Source organism: Miniopterus natalensis, chromosome 7 (genome assembly GCF_054644295.1).
Source record: "Miniopterus natalensis isolate mMinNat1 chromosome 7, mMinNat1.hap1, whole genome shotgun sequence".
NCBI classification, from domain to species: Eukaryota; Metazoa; Chordata; class Mammalia; order Chiroptera; family Miniopteridae; genus Miniopterus; species Miniopterus natalensis.
Genome location: NC_142087.1, coordinates 71,468,355 through 71,488,920, shown reverse-complemented (window position 1 = coordinate 71,488,920; position 20,566 = coordinate 71,468,355). Strand labels below are relative to the sequence as shown.

General features: G+C 45.4%; 1 protein-coding gene across 1 annotated transcript in view; it reads right to left on the bottom strand.

The window, feature by feature from the left end:
• Positions 1-3,590: 3,590 nt before the first annotated feature.
• The window catches only part of PHLPP1 (PH domain and leucine rich repeat protein phosphatase 1), a 176,072-nt gene continuing 159,096 nt past the window's right edge, over positions 3,591-20,566 (bottom strand). Inside the window, exons 13-17 of the mRNA XM_087819143.1 lie at positions 18,577-18,707; positions 14,038-14,142; positions 10,889-11,083; positions 8,167-8,395; positions 3,591-5,733 (exon numbers count right to left, since the gene is read on the bottom strand). Of these exons, the coding sequence (XP_087675269.1) occupies positions 4,585-5,733; positions 8,167-8,395; positions 10,889-11,083; positions 14,038-14,142; positions 18,577-18,707 (1,809 nt within the window). The 3' untranslated portion in view covers positions 3,591-4,584. The remainder of the gene's footprint in view (positions 5,734-8,166; positions 8,396-10,888; positions 11,084-14,037; positions 14,143-18,576; positions 18,708-20,566) is intronic.

Genomic DNA, 20,566 nt, shown 5'->3' with positions numbered 1-20,566 from the left:
ACACACTGACACGTTCTAGGAAAGGGAATATTCAAGCAGCTCTTAAAATGGATTATAGATCATAAAACAAAATATTTTGTGTGCATGGTCTATTCCTGGCTCACAGGGCAATTTCTACTGATTTAAGAACTTCTACATGTTAATCGTGGAACAGTTTTCTTAGACTCAGAAAAGCAAATGACCTCCAAGTGAGCTCAAGAGAAGTCAACATCTGGAGGTGCAGCATTTGGAAAATTTACCTCAGTTGCTATTTCAACGCTCTTTTGATAGATAAGATTAGCAATTAGGGGAAAGTGCAAGTTCGTTGGAATAAGACCTAAGGAATCATTCAGTTTTACTGCCACGTCTTTAGAGAAGGAGAGGTAGGTAACGGGAGGAGTTCTAGTCGTAAGCAGATGCGAGAAAATTCTCCAAGTGCTCTGCTGTTCCCTTTGAATAGGACAGAACATTGTGTTTCTGGTCTGGAACAAAATGAAGGCCACTAAGGAACCGGAGCCCAACAAATGCAGGATTTGCTTCTGGTCACTTCAATCCTGGGCAGGGGACACCTTGACTCCCTACTTTATTACACGGCCCAGAAGATGGGAGTCAGCCTTGGGGATCCATTTGCCCATCTCCTCCCGTCAAGTGTTCAACCTTATCTTCTAGAAGGAAGGAAACAATATGACCCCCCCCCATCACCCCCAGGACCTTTCACTTAGTGACCAGGGCAATGGACTTGTCAAGGTAAGTCTGACCTTTGCTGCAACTTTGGCATTTTGGTGGCAGTGATTAAAAAAATTTAGAGCCATCTTTCACACACACAATAGGAAGAGTTCGTGACAAATAGATGACAACAGTGAAATAGAACAAAGGTTGCAGAGATTCATTTGCACAAAAGGTATGTTGGGGGATAAAAAAAAAGAAACTCAATGGCAAGAAATGAGAAAAGCCTGTTTTCTCTACCATTACTGTATCTCTCTCTCTCATAACAATTTAATAGTTATTTCTCCAAGAGTTTTTAATTTAAAACAGTACGTTTGCTGTGTTCCCAATTATTTTCTTTCTGGCCATCCTGAATGCTTCGCTTACAATAACGACAACAATACTTCCACTTACATAAGGCTTTCCTGTCTACAAATGACCTCAAAGGCATGACCTGCTTTGGTCACTGGGGGGGTAGGTAGGGCGGATACCACTACCCCTGGTGGGTCGGGGTGAATTCACAATGCCCTCTACGAGTGTTCACGCGGGAGTCACACCATCAAATGGGGACTGTTCACTGGGCAGTGCCAGCAACGAGCTGACTCTCAGATGTTGTCCTGTAAGATCCAGAGCTCATTACGGACTTTCACGTATTTACTTTTCCCCACGGGGAATGGGGAATTGGATGAATGTTGAGGATACTGACTTCCTCTCTCCCAGGTCAGTGCTAGGCCTCTGGTTCCACCTCTTCATATGTCTGCAGGTCAACTTCCCGTGGGAAAAGTGTCCATCGCAGGGCGCAGTGGCCATCCACTGTCCCACCTGACGAAGCAGCCTCCTCGGGCGCAGCAACAGCACGGTTTAGTCAGGATTCTCTGCCTCCTTCCTGTGCGGGGGCTGCCTTCGCGTGCCTAGGAAAGTGAGGAAGGAGCGTTTCTTCTGGGAGCCTGCAGGAAGGATGAAGCAAGAACAAGCCAACAAGCGTCAGGCCATTTCCACCGAGCCCAACCTCACCAGCAGGTGGTGCTGCGACAAAGGAAATCAAGAGAAACCGGGTCAGGCGGGTCGGGAGTCCTGGCTCCCGCACTGGCCCTGGCACCATCTTCAAAGTCAGTTTTCCACAGGCACACACGTGGCTGATGGGACACCAAGCGGCTTCTAGGGTCTTCAACGGGGAGCTGAGTCTCCTGGCAAGGCTGCAAGCCGCCTCCGAGCTTCTACAAGCTGCTGCTCCTACCTCTTCCTTCCCCTCTCCCGGCCCTTTCCCAATCACCTGGTCCTCCCAGCAGGCGGGGATGCCCTTCAGGCTCATATTCTCTGGCGATCCCTTGGCTTCGGGGACCTTTAAATATTAACCACGTCACAGTTTACATGTATTATCAGATGCTGCTGTGACGAGAAGTGCTAAGAAAGTCTTCCCCAGAAAATGACTGAGTCTCCCACACAGGAGCAAGCCGGCTCTTAGTATGTCTGCCTTTCTGGCCACCTAACACGCTCCTGTTATCTTTTCATTCAGATGCCTATTTACCCCAAGTTCCCCAAGGACGAACTTTTATTCTTTACCTCCACAGTACCCTGTACGTAAGTGTGCTCAGTGACAATGACACACAGAAGCAAGCACTGACTGAACTGCTGGGCTGCGGAAAACACCAGCACCCAGCTGTGCCCGGTCTCCCACCTCAGCCACAGAAGTTAGGAAATGAGGGAGGTCTCCACGGGACACCTGACGGTCCCATTGGCTGCCCCCAGCACAAGCAGCTCAGGAACCCATCATGGACCCCTCGAATGACTGCTGCCTCAGTTGACTGCCTCAGGGCAGCAAGTGCTGACCGCTCTGGGAGGGAGCTGCAGAGAAATCCAGTGCTGGTCTGGATATGCCTCCCCTAAGGCCACAGGTGAACCCAGCCACAGGGGATTTATAACTTGGACGTCGGAGAACCGGCGCCTTCCAAGCCTGCTTGGATCCACTTGGAGCAGGGCAAAGACAGGAAGCCAAGGTGCGGTGAGGGGCTGGGCACAGGAATCCTGGGACGGTTTTGGGCTCATTCTAGAGCAGAGAGCTCGGCCTGGGCTTGAACAGTCTAGTCCATCGGTCACTGATCCCTTACTGGGCTGAGATGAGCTCTTCTGCGGCCTTAGCAGTTTTCAAAGAGCACGGCGTGCAAGCAGCCCGACATGTAACGAAGTAAGGACATTACCAAGACAAGGCCAGTCCACTGATCTGGCCACCAGGCAAAGGGACAGACAGCCCCCCACCGAGGCCACAAGTTGGGAAAAACTAATTGTCCTGTCACTGAACTACCCAGGTACCACCGAGGGCAGACCTGAAGGGCGAGAGGAGACAGTCTACCTAGGAAGCTGGTCCATGTGAGACAGAGAAGACCAACAGCATCTTCAACTCGTGGTTCACACGGTGCAGGGTCGGGCTACAGGCTGTAAACGGGCAGCCGTCAGCTGGGAGTGCTGGGTCTCCTAGTGAACCAGCTCCACTGGGCTGGCATGATGGGTCTTAGTGCTGGAGTGAGCCAGCCAGCTGCTGGTTTTCACTGGTCCATTAAAGGTATGCTAACCTGTTCTTGTGCTTAGGGGCCCCCGAGAGAATTTAAAATGGGCGTGGCTTTGTGGGAGACGTTGTCCAGCCTCCCCATGCAGCCTCTATCTGCTCCCCATCCCCCCTCGCCTACATAACAACAGAAGGGCTGCAAGGCCATTTCTATTGCAGTCACAAGGTCCATGTCGCTACCTCATTCAATGTAGGTTAACCTGTTGGGTGTTTCTCCCCTTCCAGAAAAAAACCAATCGAAGTCAGAAATATCTGATAACACCACCCATTCACCCCAAACCCAAGTTGTTGGCACTGTCTGCAAGACACATCTGGATGCTGAGACAAAAGCAGATGGGTGCAGTACTTGTAAATTTTGAATTTATTATAACAAAAATTATGACATGTTCATCTGTGCATTCTGCTTTAATATAACTCTGGGTATGTAAATGATCTAACTGGACTCTATACAATCATGCGGATTGTGGCAGCAGTAAGGAACACAAATTAGAAAGTGTCTGCAAAAGTCAAGAGGCTAGGTGGGGGCCGGAGAGGAAGGAAAAAGGTTCCGAGGCTCCTTGGGTGCATACCCCCTTCCAGTGGCCTAAGGGGCACCTTATTCCGACAGAAATGCTCTCTGACGCTCAGCCTCATCACGGAATGAACTAGGGGTGGGTTAGGAGGGGGCGGTGGGCTGGGGGAAGGATCCTCAGAGGGGGAGGGAAGTCAGTTGTTTAGACTGTGTCCTTATGCCAAAACTACAAAACATCTGAAGCATCACTATACAACACGTAGCTATTTACAATAGAAATTTCTCAATCAACTGTTCTCTCAGAGAAAATTAGTGAATCCCAGTGACTTAAGTCACCTGACAGAGTAAAGCAACTCCTAGGAGTTAGTCTCCATATTCTACAAATGTCTATCATTTTCAAGACAAAAAAAAAAGAAAAAAGAAAAAGCCTTTCCCCCAGAATTACAATATTATTAAATCATTTAGCACTGGCAACCTGCCCTGCCTGCCAAACAAACAAAACAATAAAAAGCCATTTTAAAAAATATTACATTATCATTAACTGCTTCTCTGTAATATATTAAACCTTTTGTTCTTTGTCTTTACACATCTGATATGTTAGGAAAAGAAGTTAACGGTTTAAATCATACCGGTAAAGCATCACTAGAAGAAAAGTGGTAATTATTTTAAAAATCACCAACAGGAAGAACCTACAGACTAGCTGCAAAGACAGGTTGAGGGGAGAGTCTGGGGGAAGGGCGTGGAGTAAACCCCTGGTTTAATGCGAGCCTGGGAGACTCTGGCAACTCGTCTGTCTCGGTTAGTTTATTGTTTAAGGTGCCAGGGGTCATAGGGGCGTGTCGCAGTAGTCGGGCAGCGGGTCCACGGGGCACTGCCGGGGCGGCGGCTGCAGGGCGAGCTGCGAGGGCGGCTGCTGCTGCTGGTGGTGCTTCATGATCTCCTTGACCTCTTCCTCCAGCTCGGGGGGGATGATGAACTGGTCCTCAGGGTCCGGCTGTGCCGGCGCCGCGAAGTAGCCTCCCGGCTTCCGCAGAGGCGCGTCCGTGGCCACCTCGATCACGTTGTGGCTCCGCTCCTGGGGCGCCACAGAGCCGTTAGCGCGCCGGCGCCCGATGGTCCCCACGGAGGCGAAGTCCACCTTCCTGGGCAGCCCCGGCTCGTCCTCGTTGGCGCTGATGACGATGCCCTCGTCGCTGGTTTCCGGCGCGTGCGGCGGGTGCTGCTTGTCCCTGTCCTTGGCGCGGCCGCAGTGGATGTCCACCTCCACCTCCACGCGGCTGCCGTTGCTGAAGACGCCCTCGATCGGTTCCTCGTCGTCGCTGTCCAGGCCGTTGTCGGAGAAGGCGCTGGAGAAAGTGGCGCTGGACAGCTGGCGCTGGAAGGCGCCGGACAGGCAGGCGGGGTGCAGCAGGCAGCGCTGCTCGCCGGGGTAGGCGGGGCCGTTCTCGCTCAGGGCCCCGGGCGCGGGCTCGTCCGAGGCCGTGGAGCCCACCTCGCTGCTCATCTCCGAGGTGGACAGCTCGCTGCTGATCTCCGAGGCCATGCCGCTGCTGGAGGACGGCACGCCCAGCCCGTCCGCCGGCCGGTCCTTGATCACCATGCTCACCGAGGGCGGGAAGATGCCCGGGCTGGGCGGCGGCACGGCGCCGCCCGCGCCCAGGTCGCAGCAGCAGAAGCTGTCCTCGGTGACGCTGAGCTGCACCACCACGGCGCTGAGGCTGTCGCGGCAGCCGTAGCTCTGCGCCAGGGTGCACAGCTTCTTGGCTGCCGCCAGGGCGTCGGGCACGTTGCGCACGGCGCCCACCGCCTCCTCGATGGACAGGCTGTCCCACAGGCCCTTACTGCCCAGGATGAAGAACTCATCCTGGGGCGTCAGGGTCACGGACTGCACGTGGGGGCGCGGCACCACGCTGGGGTGCAGGAAGGTGTAGCCCAGGATGCGCGTGGACTCGGTCACTCCGTTCACCTTGCCGTCCTGGAGGAAGGGGGTTTCCAAGCAGAGGTTAACACGGAGCACACGTGGCAACTTCCCTGATGGGGGCCCTGGGGAGAGTGCTTGTGGGCCACAAAGGGAAGGACCCCTCACCCTCTGATGAGGGGTCGATGTCCATCTAGTAGCAGAAGCCCAGGGCAGGGGCCTGGGCAGGTAGGGAACAGGAGGGCCAAGAAGGAGCTTGCTCACCCTGGGCTCTAAAGCAGACCATCACCTAGCCTGGCACAGCAATGCGGGCACCGGTGTCTCCTGTAGCCCACAGAGAGGAAGGGCCTTTCTGAAACAAGCCAGTCCTGCAGACACTGAGGCAAATGAATGCCCCACATCTTACACTACTCTCGGACAGGCCATCAACCACAGGTCCAGAGGAGATGCTGTTTTAAATTTAAGTAGGTAAAAAAATAACTGGTGGGGAGAATCGCGGTGTGACTCACTGGGTCAGAATGCCCACATTGGAGAGGCAGATGCTGGGGAGTAGGGCCAGTTCTCATCACTTCCGAGAACTCACTCTGCTGATGACAAAGGGAGAAGACAAAGTCCCTCGGCTTCAGTTCAGTTGGGTTCGTGCCATTTTAATCACAAGCCAAAGTTTCAGACCATTTGCAGGTAAAAGACCTTTATTCTGAAGCTGGAGGGGAGGGGGTGACCTGTGTACCCGCTTGGTTGTTTAATCAAGTTTGAGGGTCTCAGGTCCATAATGTGCCTCTCCATGCCCCTATTTTTAACCACTTGTCCAGGCTCCATGATGACAAATGCAGCCTCAGTGTGTGTCTAGGAGGAGGTAACAGAGATGGTCTCACTGTCTCCTTAACAGCTGGTGTTTCTTCCAGAGAAGGACCACTTCCTTTCCAACCCCACCTCCTTCCTTCATGTGGAATTTTGGGAGGTGATTTCTGGGTGTTCAAGGGGTGCCCTCTGCAACTCCACACACAATCCTGCCATGATACCCTCACAAGCAGGCAGAGTCTTTAGAAGGAAAATTAGTAAAATGGGGCTTCGAGCACAATTTTCAGCTCCCTCAATTCTACTGATGGAACTGTTGCTCCCCAAAGTATGGAATTTGCTAGAAATTACTCTTGCTGTTCTGCCCAACCCTTGAGATCTTGCCCCATCAAAACCCATGGTTGTGTGTCTGTGTGCATCTGTGCGTGCATGTGTGTGTTTGGGGGGCATGCCTCAAGGCAGAGAAGTAACAAAACCAAAAAGCGTTGAGAATTCAGCGATGCAGCCAAAAGTGAGGAGGAGGAGAGGCAGAGAAAACAGGAGAAACGTTCCGAGCACAAGCTGTGACGCATTAACGCAGCAGAAATTGTTAACCTTTGCATCATGTAATGTTGAGTTTTTACTTCAATGCATCTGTCCCATCTTAGCCTGCCTCTACTCCAAGAGTGTCTACTGTCTATTTTAATCCTCTCTGCTCCCGGAACAGGTAGGCAGGGAAATAAAACCAACCTACAGACTCATTTCCAGACTCTCCCAGTGGATCCCAAGTCTTTTCTGTCTTCCTCATGGTCCTTATCAGGGCCTGTTTTTCCCTACTGAACTGCAAACTTTCACTACCATCTACCTGGCTGCCCAAGGCCTGTGGGTTTTCTTGACAATACAAAACTGGACACCTCCTGTGGCAGATGTGTGTCTGCGGGGTCACTTCTGTATCCCCCTGTCATTCGTCAGTACCCGGCAGGTGGAAATGCTGTATGATGAGTGGGTGAGTGCAGCAGGCTGCAGCCCCCACGTGGAAGTTGCGCTGTACCGACTCTTGTGATAATGCAGACTGACTTACTCCAGCCTTTCTCAACAGGGGCACTAGTGACAAGTTGGGCCAAGTAATTCTTTGTTGTGGGGGCTGTCCTGTGCATTTTAGGATTTTTTGCAGCATCCCTGCCTCTACATGCCCAAAGTACTCTCTGCCCCACTTGTGACAACAAAAATGTGTCCAGGCATTGCGAAATGTCCTGTCAGGCCCAAATCACCCCTGGCCATAGAGCACTCACTGCCTTACTCAGATGGAACAGGACGTATGACCCAAAGTAATAGCTCGGTCATTTCCACTGGTACAGTAGCCAAGAGGACAGATATATTACTCCTGTTCCCACTTTATAGATGAGGAAACTGAGGCTTGAAGGATTAAAGGTCACAGCTACCAGCAGCAGGTGAGGAGCAGATGGGACAATGCCACAGAACATCTGGTGCAGCCTGACACAGAGAGGCCAACAATAAATGGCTTATTATCCTGTACTGTGTAATGTCTTCACACCTATCATACAAAGAATTTGTTCTGTGACACCAGGGGTTTAGAATTGTAATTTTAAACCACTTTAAAGAACATTCTTTGGAGGGAAGGCTCCCTAGCTGGTTTCTGTAGGACCCTGGCCATGTCCTCCCACCCTCCCAGGAAAATGGCTCTCTCCTCACCTCAGTGACAATGGCCTTGTGCTGCTTAATTCTCCTCAGTTCTTCCTCACAGCTCATGACGTACGACCTGGACAGAGGCAGCGGCTTCCCGTTCCGACAGAGAACCGTCTGGCACCTGCCCACATTGGCAGAGGTCAAGGTGAAGGATCCTCCCGGGTCTACAGGGTCATGTTTGATGTGACAAAGGACAGCAGCACCTCCAAGCTTCTGGCCAGCAGTTCCAAGTTTCCTGGAATCCAAAGAGAGAGCATTAAAACCCAACACAGCCCTCCCCGCCTCGGTTCTGCTAATTCGACAGAAGACTGCAGCCCTGGGCAGGGCAAGGGCGAAACAGAACCAGAAGGCTCAAGCCAGCCTCTCATCAAAGCAGGCACTGCTCAACTCCTCGGAGTGAAAGAGCCATGGAACCTGACAGACATGCTCAGAGAGGGATCTGCTCACAACTGGGGCAGCCCCACTCTACACTAAAAGCCAGGCGCTGATGTGCAGTAAAAGAGCCCTGTGCTTCTGTGCCTAGCCTGCTACCCCCATGTCTGCACACTCGAGACAGCGGCCAAGTGACCACTGAAAGCTCTCCCCACCCCTCTCCAAATCCCCTCTACTCCAGGAGGGGAACCCAGCAGGTTCAATAGGAGCAGGTGCAAACACCACTCACACTGCATGCAGACCTCAAAATCATCTGACCACCCTCTCCCCCTGCAATACGGATGTTTGCTGGAGGAACTCTGACGTATTGGACCGTTCATGTTCTTTGCTCTAGATGGCGAAGACTTGCTGGGCCAGTAATGCCAATTCTAGAACATTCACAGAAAGAACATTCTGGTAATCAAGCTCCACAGACCTTGTATGTGTGACCATCAACCCACTGGCTTACTGAACACACAAAGCCCCTGCCAGTCCTAACAATCAAGGGGGGCCTAGAACTCCTATCTCGAGTCCCACAGAGGGAGGTGCCAATCAGGCCCCGCTGATCCTGAGTGTGCAGGAGCACAAGGTCAGACAGACAGAAACCTGTTTACGAGGGCAGACCCTCAGGTGCTGTCAGCTCCTGCCTCCTGTCTAGGTTAGGCAAATGAAAACAGTAGCAATGAAAGCCAGGGTATTAGCATGTCACACACGAAAAATGTGCATTTCTCCCAAGAACCGAAAAGATCACCACATGTCCCATGTCCTATTAACAAATAGGAAATAAGAGGCCTACAAATGACCCTAAAGACAGGCCGGCAATTTGGGTCTCAAACCAGATTCGGCTCTAGGCCCCACATGCAGCACTATCTTCCTTTCAAAGGCACAGTGATTGCTCTGAGTAAGGCCAGAAATAGGGTGGCATCTGTACAAGTACAGCTAATAACCAGAGTTCGAGGTTCTTACATTTTTAATTCTTACCCAGTGATGGAGGGTCTACAACAAGCAGTCCTTGTGGGGGGTATGTGAAGGGTGTGTGTGTTGGGGGTGGGGATGTGTGTGTGTTATCTATTTGCTTTTTTGTTAGGAGAAGCTGGGGATGAAAAGAGAAAAGTAGACAGATGTCCCCAGTAGTCAGAATATTCTCTGGAGTCTTACTACCTAAGGTCGAATTACAGCTGTACCCTCTACTAGCTCTCAGAGCTATGTGCTTCACCTCCCTTGCGCCTCAGTTTCCCAACAGTAAAATAAGAACAGTAACACTACCTATCCCACTGGGTACAATTTATGGTATTAAGGTATTTGGAATAATGACTAGTACAAATAAAAGACTCATGATATATTAGCTATGAGCAGTATTTAACTAAACATGCCCACTGAGAAAGTGAGAGAGAGCTGAGTCTAGCAGCCTCTGCTGAGCTCTTCAAGAGGAACTAACTATTCATGACTCAGGGGAACGCAAAAGGCTTTCCCAAACCAGTGCTCCTTAGCAGATACTTTTTCTACCCATTACAGAGATACTTCCTTTGGCAGATGATCAAGGGAGAGAAAAGATAGTCATTGTTCCCATGACCTTTAGTGCACTCTCCACTTCCTGGTCCCACAAAGGCACGTGTTTGCAGTACAATATTAATACACAGGCAACGTGTTTACAACCTACAAAGCCATTAATGTGACAAAAGACGAGCAATCCTTTGAATATACCATTCAGCCCTAAGAGTTACAAACATTCCAAAGTTTCTGTGGTGACTGTAAGCTCTAGACAATGGCCTAGGATTTTGCTAGTAACACTGACCTGAACATTTAACTAGGAGGAAAAACAACATAAAGAATGATTTAACTTCCGGCTTAAAACATGACCATCTCAAGTTTACAAGGGTTGCACTGTAGTGAACCAGCGACAACAGTTCCTAACGTGAACAACCTGAGACAGGAACAGTCCATTTCAAAGAGAAGTCCGCACACCAAAAGGTGTCAGGAGCCTCTGGAGCTCGCATGATTTGGGGGAAGAGGGAAGAGGAAGTGTGTTGTAAAGGAGCATGAAAACCTGGAATGATGACGCACCTGTGAGGTCCAGTCCTAAGAGAAACTCAATTCCTGCCACTGACGTGGCCCCCTACAAAGCTGTCAAGACATCAATAAGTCTCAGGTGGAACACAGTCTGTCCGCGATGCCCGGGCAAAACCAAATGGCCCAAATGCATCTTGTACACCCATATTCAACAGTAGTGCTCTGAGATTACTGGGCACCTAATTTTCTAGCTGGAGGGCAAACACTCAAAGGAGAGCAAGAAAACACACAGCAGACTCAGTTTTACCTTTGCATAACAATAAACGTGTTGACCATGTATTCTTCTTCATTTTTTGTTTTCTGCAGCTCTTCCGCCAAAATGTCACTCATCGTACACTGGAGGAGGTAGGGCACCTCCACATTACGGTCTCCGTCAAATACACCATACAGGGCCTCCCGGTTGTCACAGAAGTTATTCACCGACAGGGCCGCAACGCACAACCTGCAAGGCAAGAACGCTTTTGTGCTAAGTCTAACCTTTCCTTTTCCATGCCCAACCCAACTCTGTTTTCTTTCCGATTTGTCTATCCCACTCTTGTCTCTTCCTTCATGGCTCCAGACAGAGTAAGAATAGGTCAGTGAACCTCAGCTAACTTACAGAGACTAAGGGCTGTAAGCAAAGAAGGACCGATGCGTGCTCATGCCTCACAAGTGGCTTCCCAGGCCCTTATATCCTGATGACATTATTTTTAAATGGCAGTGAAAAGAGAGTAAGAGACATGGGAAATAACACAATTATGAATCTGTATGTCCATATTCATTCGCATAAAGATATTAAGGAGAAATTCCACATTCGGCAAAAATGGAGTAACAACTAAAACACTGGAAAAATGTAGGAAAAGAATATAAAAACATATGTATGGTCTCAAATCCTAAGCACCTCACATACATAAGTCAGGGGATCCTGACAACAACCATATAAGGACACATAGTATTTTTAGTGCCATTTTACAAATAGGAAAATTAAGCCAAAGGGAGGTTGAGTAACTGTCCAAGGCCATACAGCAAATAAGCACAGAGACCAGATGCAAAGCTAGGCAGCCCAGCTCTCAGGTCAGTGCTGTCAAATTCCTGCCTCCATTTATTATGAAAAATAAGCCATTCCAAGTTATATGCAATTAGTGGCAAAGTAAAATTTAACAATAATATTAAATCATCTTATAATTCTGTCTTCCTTCTGTAAACTCCCCTTGCTAGTCAAAACGGGGGAAGGGTATTAAAAAAAAAAAAAAAAGATTTTTTTTTTTTTTAAAGTACAGTAGTGATGTTTCTCTTCTGCTGAAGCTTCCTGTTTGTTTTTTAGTCTGAGGAAGAACCTAACATCCAAATGAAGCTCCAAGCTTGGGTTTCCCTGAAGGATCTGCAATGACCAGACACTGGAGGCAACCCAGCAACCCCAGGGGCAGGAGGGAAGGAGAGAAGAGAACACAGATACCTCCTGAGATTTGGAAGCAGGGACAACCACAGTTCTTGCAAGCAAGCTCCTTGTTTACTTAACACTCTACCTACAAGTCTAAAAGAAAACATTTGAGAAGCTTCTGCTGGCAAAACCAAAGGTAAAAAGGTGAAGGGACATAAAGTGAGGGAGGGGCGGCTTGGGACTTCTGAGGTGCTGGAGATGTTGTAGTTGTTGATGGAGGCAGTGGTTTGCAGGTGGGTTCACCCTAGGACGATCCCTAAGCTGTACGCTTATCGTTTCTGTACCTATGCTATACTTCAATAATGAAGTTTTTCAACAATTACGGAAGGAGGGATTATGCAAAAAGGAGATTAATTGGTCATTGCTTCATTAATATATATGAGTGGATAATGCATTTTAATATCCAGAGATGTTCGTGAATTTGAAAGCAGTTTCACATGCTGGTGTTTCCAAGTAACGCATAATGTCTTTTAATCTAAAAAGAAAAATCTCTAGGAAGGAACTTCGAGTGCTCCAAAGAATGTATAATGTCTTCCCCTCTCCCCCAAATACAATGACAGCCCTAGCCAGTTTTGCTCAGTGGTTAGAGCATCAGCCCGTTGCCTAAAGGGTCCTGGGTTTGATTCCAGCCAAAGGCATGTACCTTGGTTGCAGGCTCAATCCTTGGCCCTGATCGGGGCTTGTGTAGTAGGCAACCAATTGATGTGTCCCTCTCACATCAATGTCCCTCTCTCCCTCCCTCCCTTTCTCCCTGAAAAGCAATGGAAAAATATCCTCAAGTGAGTATTAAAAACAAAAACAAACCAAAATACAATGTCATACAGTGCAAAGTACATAGAAACAATGTGACCACCAGAGCCCAGGCCCCACTGGGGGCACATGGAACAGGGGTGCTGAAGTGGGGACACCTCTCCTCTTGTCAGCACAATGCCAAGCCACACTCTTAAAGAGGAAGGGGCTGCGCATCAGAACTTGAACTGATTCTGTTTTCCATCCCAAAGAGCGGCAGTCAGCAGCAACCACAATTCCACCTTCCATTTTCCACGGGGGGTATTCAGTGAGATGGTGGTTCTCAGACGTGGGTGCACATGAGAATCACCTGGGGAGGTTTTCAAACAGTCTGATTTAATGGGCCTTGGTTGGAGAGTTTTTTTAAAGTTTGTCTTCTGATTGATTCTCACGTGCACCCAGAGTTGAATACTAATGTTAGCCATTATTGGATGGTCCTCCATTTTCTGTTCTTCCCCTCCTTTGAAATGTTACATCCTTGTCCCTTACCTAATTAAATTACGATTATTCCAATTTATAGGATTCTTTGCTTTTCTAGTGCTAATTATTAGCACCTGTTGACAAAAAGCAAACAAGCCCCAAGAGCTAGATTACAATTCTCAAGAAAATCAACATTTGCATATAAGACAGGGAAAATTAGTGAAAATAGGGAAGAAAGAGAAATTCAGAGGGACAGGTCCTGGTGGCAAAACAACCAGCTGGCATTATAGAGACACTGAACTCCTGCCAAGCTCATTTTGATCGTAGAAATAGCTCCACAGAACCGCTCCCTGGTCAATAACGTAAGTGATCTCAAATATGGACCATCAACATGGCCAGGGAACTTCTTTAACACGATCCTGTTTTGCTGGGTAAACAGGCTTCAGAGAAAGAGAAAGGAGCTTTTTAAAAAGAGCAGGGATGCATTTCAATACTTATGCCTTCTTCAAACCCTGGAGTCTCACCCAGATACAATGTGTCAGTTACACCGTTTCCTAGCAACACCTCTCACAAAGAGAGAGTATGTGATGCCGAGCCAGGCTTGGCTTAATGTTCAAACCTAAGTGAGGAGGTGGCCTCACTCTGGGGAAACATGCTCAAAGAAACATCACATGAGGCCAGTGTGTGCCGACACTGCGTTTCTTCCTACTCCAGTAAAGAAGGAAGGCGGGCGGGAGGGCTCTCATTCCTAAGCTTCACCCACTCACTTGTTTTTCACCCCTGAAGCTTCAGTGTACCCATGGCTCCACACAGCTGGGGCTCCGGATGCATCTCCTGCCGAAGGCTGATCAATCTTGAAACAGCGGATGTTACTAACAAGAGAAACAGAAGGGACAGGAATCAGGAAAACCAAACATGGACATGTTGCTACCTTTATCCGAGAAATGAAAAACACTTGCTAAGAACTCTGTACTTACCATTTCTTACTGCGTTTAAAGTGTCTGAAATATATTTTTTTAACTTTTATTTATTGATTTTTCTTAGAGAGAGAGTGGAAGAGAGAGAGACGTTGATTTGTTGTTCCACTTATTTATGCATTCACTGGTTGCTTCTCGCATGTGCTGACTGGAGATCGAATCTGCAACCTTGGCATATCGGGAAGATGCTCTAACCAACTGAGCTAACTGGCCAGGGCCTAAAGTTTCTGAAATATTTATCAACAACAATAACTAGCTACTTATTCATAATGAAAACAAAGGGTCAGATATCCAGAGTATGAAAATTAGTTTTTATCAGCATTCTATGTCATTTATTAGAGACTTTCACACCCACCACGCTAGATGGCTGCTCTCTCCTGGGAATGAAAAAGACAGCTCTCAACCTTGGTGTTAGAGAAGGAAATTAAACCATTAAATTGGGTATATTCTTACAACATGAAGGCCCTGGTTTGAAAAGATCAACACCTAAGTCACAATTACATTTGTTTGGGTGATGTGAGAGAATCCTGCAACATTCATCTCCAAAGCCAACTTCTGCCCCTGTCACTCCTTAAGCTATTTCACAAAGATTATTGAGGACCTGCCATCCCCCAAAGCTTCTAATTCTTTCCTCACTTGCACAGCCTTCCATGCTAAGATTAATATAATAAAATTATGAAGTAAATGAGTACTTCAATAAATTACATGTTAACTACGTATGTTTAAACTGGGAGACAAGTTCTCATCTCACCCCTGCTCCCACAGGCCATAATTGGCCCAATAGGACCCACAACAGAAATAGTAAAGGGGTAAACTCTCAAATGGCGTTTATTGAAAACCAGTCTACTAGGAAGCATTCAGCGGCCCCCAAACAGGAAGTCACACAGATGTGAAGCAGGTTTTTGAAAAGGCTGGCTGCCACATGGCGAAATAATTCCTTTTTACTTGTAAATTACCACTAGCCCTACCCCCCCATTACTTAAACAGGAGAAAAAGCATATGTATCATCTCTTAAACAACACCTCAACACTTGTTACGATCCCAAATTCCAATAAAATAGTATTCACTTTAATTCTAGAAATAGGTGCTGGCAATTTCTTTGAAATTAAAAACACTTCATTAAAGCAAAGTTTCTACTCACAATTACCAGCAAACATTTACTTGTCCCTTTACCCTAAAAAGCTGGAAAAAATAAAAAGCACAAATGGTGCCAACAGAAAATCCCCAAATCAAATTAATACCTCATTTTACAGCAGGACTATATATATACATAGCCTCTTTTCAAAGTTTTCCATCCTACCAGTAAGAGAGGAGCACTACAAAAGACAGGCTACCACTATCTGCGCTCCATATGGCCTGCGCCATGTGCAATGCTGAGGGGTGCAATGGTCCACTGAGGCACGCTAAGGCTCTCACTACACCTCTGCTACCTTTCCAAATTCTAGAGGAAAACTGAAGGCATATTTCTAAAGACATTTATACTTTTTACAGGCAGAACATAGAGTCTTCAAAGAAATAATCCCATTTCCTAGCCTGATTACTAAAGAATACATAAATCCTTAAACTCTCCCATAATCCTTTCCAGGGAAGCAGCAAGTTCTCCTTCTCTGCCTAGCTGAACACAGTGTGGCGGAGCAGCTGTCTGGAAGTGACCTGAATTTTGACTCTCGTACATCTTTAAGTGAGCCTGACAGTCTTGCTCGGTCACACGGGAGGGTCACCAGAGGCACTCACCCTGCTCATGTAGAACAAACAGGCCAACCCTCTAAAACTGCAAGTAACATATTAGACATGGAAACTCTCCAGAGTTACTAAAAGGCCACAATCATCTAGATGTTAAACAGAAGGTAATGTTTTTACGTTAAGAGTGTTATGATTTCATTGTCTTACTGTTTTTTAAACCTGAGGGCACACATGTGCTTCACTACAGCAGCTCTGGCCAATCCAGTGACATATGCTCATTTGTAGAGAATTTAACAAGTAGATTTTCTCTTATGCATATATAGCAGTGGGTCATTCTTTCTTTCTACCTACCTACCTACGGCTTTGCATTGTTTTTTTCCTGATTTAATCATGGACATTTCCCATCATTTTACATTGATCCTAAATAAAGTTAGAAATAATCTTGATGAATATTTCTGTACCCAAAATAAACACCATTTCTGATTATTTTTTAGAAAATTTTTTTTCCAGAGAAAACCTTGGTCTAAGTATGGAGATATTTTTAGAGGCCTGATACACAGGGCTAGTAGCTTTTAAAAGTTATATCCATTTATAGGCCTCCTGGAACACCAATTAGAGGGAGAAAATCATTATCATTTAAATATTTAATATTTCCTTGACGTACTAATAAAGTTGAACCTGATTTTTCCATGTAACTATCTGTATTCTTTTGTTAAATGTTAATGCCCTTCACTTATTTTGTTTGGGACTTTTCTTACTGACTTTTAAGAACATTTTATACTAAATATTAAATATTTTATTTTCATATTTTTGCCAGTGTTTCTTCTTAGTTTGTCATTCCTTTCAGATATACACGTGATAGCTTTTGGAATAGGTATTTAACCTTTTATGCATAAAATGAATTTTTATTTATAAATACATATAACATAAACATCAAAACCAAACTATAGATATTGATTTCTTTTTTTGTGATACCCATCCCCCTTTTTTTGGCCTAAAAAGTTCTTTTCTGGCTTGTAAATATATTCATATGATTTCTTCTTACTTTTAAAAATTATTTTATTTTATAGATTTAATTTAGCTGGAATTTATTTTGATGTGAGATAAGAATTCAACTTTTATTTGTCTCCAAACAGCTACTTGCATTTATTAACAAATTTTGATATAATTATTTTAACACAAAATTTCATATCATATTTATAAAACTACTCAAAAGTTATCTGTATACACATGAATTATATTTTGATAACTCCTGGACTCTTAAGTTCTGAGAAGCAGCCTGGAGAACATGTTGGCCATCCTCCCCATACTACAGAGGAGAAAACTGAGGTCCGCGCAGACTGAAGGATTTGGGCCAAGGCTTCCCATACTGACTGATGAACAGTGGAGAGAGCCTATGTCTCTGCGACTTCCTTACAACACTCTACTTAGGCAGTATTCTTTAATTATATATTGAAATCAATGTGCTCATTCAGTACTTAAAATACCATCAAACAGGCATGAATTAGGCCAATTCCACCCAGGAATCACCTTAAATGCTTTTCAAATTTTAGTTTGCACTAAAAGATTAGGATAGTATTAATGGACCAAAAACAGTATTAATATTACTTTTCAAAACTCTACTCTTCTTTTTTGTCTTTTCCTAGGATAACAGAAGATGACTTTCAGCAACAGATAATTACAACAGGGTTTAAGCATACATAATGACTAACGGTTGTCAAAAAAGTCCAAAAATTCAGAAAAGTTTAAAGAAGAAAATTAAGGCCACCCATAGCCCTATAATCCTGAGAATAACACTATTTTAACATTTTAAAATGTCCTTTCAGGCATTTTTCTAGCTGCACATGAGTACACACATGCACACATACCACCCAATGCACAGAAATTTACTTTAACAAAAAGTGGAGGTATACTATACAAATTCCTTCATTAACTTCCTTTTCATTTACTATTACACTGAGGAGACTTTTCAAGTTAGTAATATAACTACACGTCATCATTTTTCATGGCTGTATAATATTCAACTGTGGAGCATAATTTATTTAATTCTATGGATAGATATGTAGAGTCCTGAGATAACATTCCTATAAAGACATCTTTTCTAATGAGATTACCCTTTAGTACTTAACATGGAGAGCCTGAACCTGGAATTCCCCAGCAACTTCAAGAATGAGACAGGATCAGTGAACTTTCCCAAAACACGGGGAGAATGTCACAGGGCCTAACTACCCCACACTCCCAGTTCTGTTTAAATAATCTGGATTTTACTTCCACATTGTTAATTTTCCCACATTATTCATCCCTCTCAAAGTCCTACTGAAACATCTGCACCACATGTCACCCACGCTGTTGGTAACTGAGGTGGAAGTTCACGTCTTGGTCATCTGTTGCTCTCCCGTGTCTTTATCTCCCATTTTCCTCTTTGAATTCAGTATTCTTGTTCCTTTTTGTTTGGACATTTTCTAAAAAAATTTCCAGAAGGACACGAGTGCCCAACGATTAGGCTTTTTTGGCCCCCCATTTTGGTGAACTATGGACTTGCAAATCACCTCAACCCTGGCAGACACCACTAGGATGTCGATGGATGCCAGACTGACGTTTTTACTCAGGTGTCAGCCTGTCGTCAGTGCTTCACAAAACACTTACTTCAGCAGTTCCAGGGTTTTGTGATCGAGGGCCAGCCGGGGGTTTCCAGTCAGGTCTAGTTCTTGCAGTTTTGGAGGCAGGTTTTCTGGTAAAGTGACTTCGCTTAGCTCATTGCAGCTCAGGTCCACACACTGGGGGAACAAGCGCAAACAAGGAGACGGTCAGGGCTCGACACTCCCACGCTTCGCAGCACAACCAGCGGACCGTTCGCTTCAAACGCAGAAAAGTACATTTGGCTGCTACTCCGCCGTAGACATTGAAAACGGATTTTGCTAAACGCAGTTTAAATTTGTACTCTCTTTGAGTAACACACACAAAAAATCCATGCTCTTTATTCTCCCCATCTTTACGCTTCTAAGTTTATCTCTCTATTTAAAAATTAAGCGTTAACTGAAAAATCCTAAGGATAGTTTCTCTTATTGCTGACAAAATCTCTGCACCTGCTGTGCCCAAGAGGGTTATAGTTACAACATCAAAATGGAACTTCTTAAAAACAAACCAAAAAAAACCATGCAAACCGAGGAAAAGGCAGGGAACAAATATTCAAAATGAGAAGATACTTCAAAAGAAGCTAAATAAGAAATTGGTAAAAGACAGGCTAGCAGATGAGCCGTTTACTATACACAATAGAAAAAGGCATGAGTCAAATAGGGATTCTGCCCTCCAGGCCTCGAATACCTTAACCCTCCCAGCAGCTCCCACCTAATCTTTGTGCTTAGAAAACAAGCACAAGAAGGGTCAGCACACTGACTAGAAGAGAAATTGTGTTATCTGTGAATGGGGATCACACCCCCTTTCCCACAAAACTGATGGAAGGCTTAAAGGAGGTAAGCCCACCACCAGGTGCTCTGCTGCTCTGGGGGCAGGGAACCAGGGCAGAAGGCTCTCCATGCACAGGTGAGAACGAGAGTAACTGGTAACTTTTCTGGCTAAGAGAACATGGACCCACAATTCAGCAGGATGGGGTGGAAAGTATTCAATTATCTGGCTTGAGTTGGTATCTGACTATAATTTTTAAAAACGCCTAAGGAGCCTATTTAAAAATATTAAGATAGTTTGAAAGCAAATTGTATCCAAGAATTTCAGAATCTTAAAAGTGGTCCAAATCATCTTTATTTGGAAAAATTCTTAAAAGAATTTAAATCTATAATGGATTGGGGAGAGCTATAGACTGGGTAAAATGAGAACCTAAATTTTTGGAGAAGTATATTTTTAACTGACTTAAAACAATACAATGTTTCATACAAATTGTTTCATACTCTTGCTCCCAAACTACAGCAATGATATAAAATTGTATTACAATTTTAAAAAACTACTTTTTATTGAAAGAGCATTACAACCCCATTACAAAAAGTTGGACAAAAAGAAAAGCTTAGAACACTTACCCTTAAATTTAGCACCCTAACACTACCAGTGTTAGCATTCAATTTTTTTTCTTGTAGGCTTATTATTAATATAAAACTCTAAAAAAATCATAAATGTGAGTACAATTTCATCTACTCCATATCTTCACTCTCAGCACCTTTAACAGCCTTAATAATCTGAGTATAAGTACAATAGTCCGCTTAACCTAGACATTCATAGTAGGGAAATGGCCATCGCCTTTTCATTTTGTTTTTCCAATTATAAATAACGGGTGCATGAATAGTCAACTGGACTTCAATGGAAAATTGATAATACTGGTTAATAATGGTTTATTCAGTCAGTAGAGTCGGTATACATCACAGATAAGACAACAAATGGTATAAATATAATCTCCTGGCTAATTCTGAAACATGAGCTTTAGGACTGGCAGGTGTGGGTAACTTAGAACATACGTGGTTGACAGAAATAAATTCAGAGGTCAGAGTATGCATTATGGGAAAAGATTAAAGACATTTTAGAACATTAATGAATTTTATAAAATTGGTGAGCAATGTTTTATAATGTGACCTAAAGATTTAAACTTTCAGAGTTCTGCCAATGTAAAACTGCTCATTCTTTAAATCAC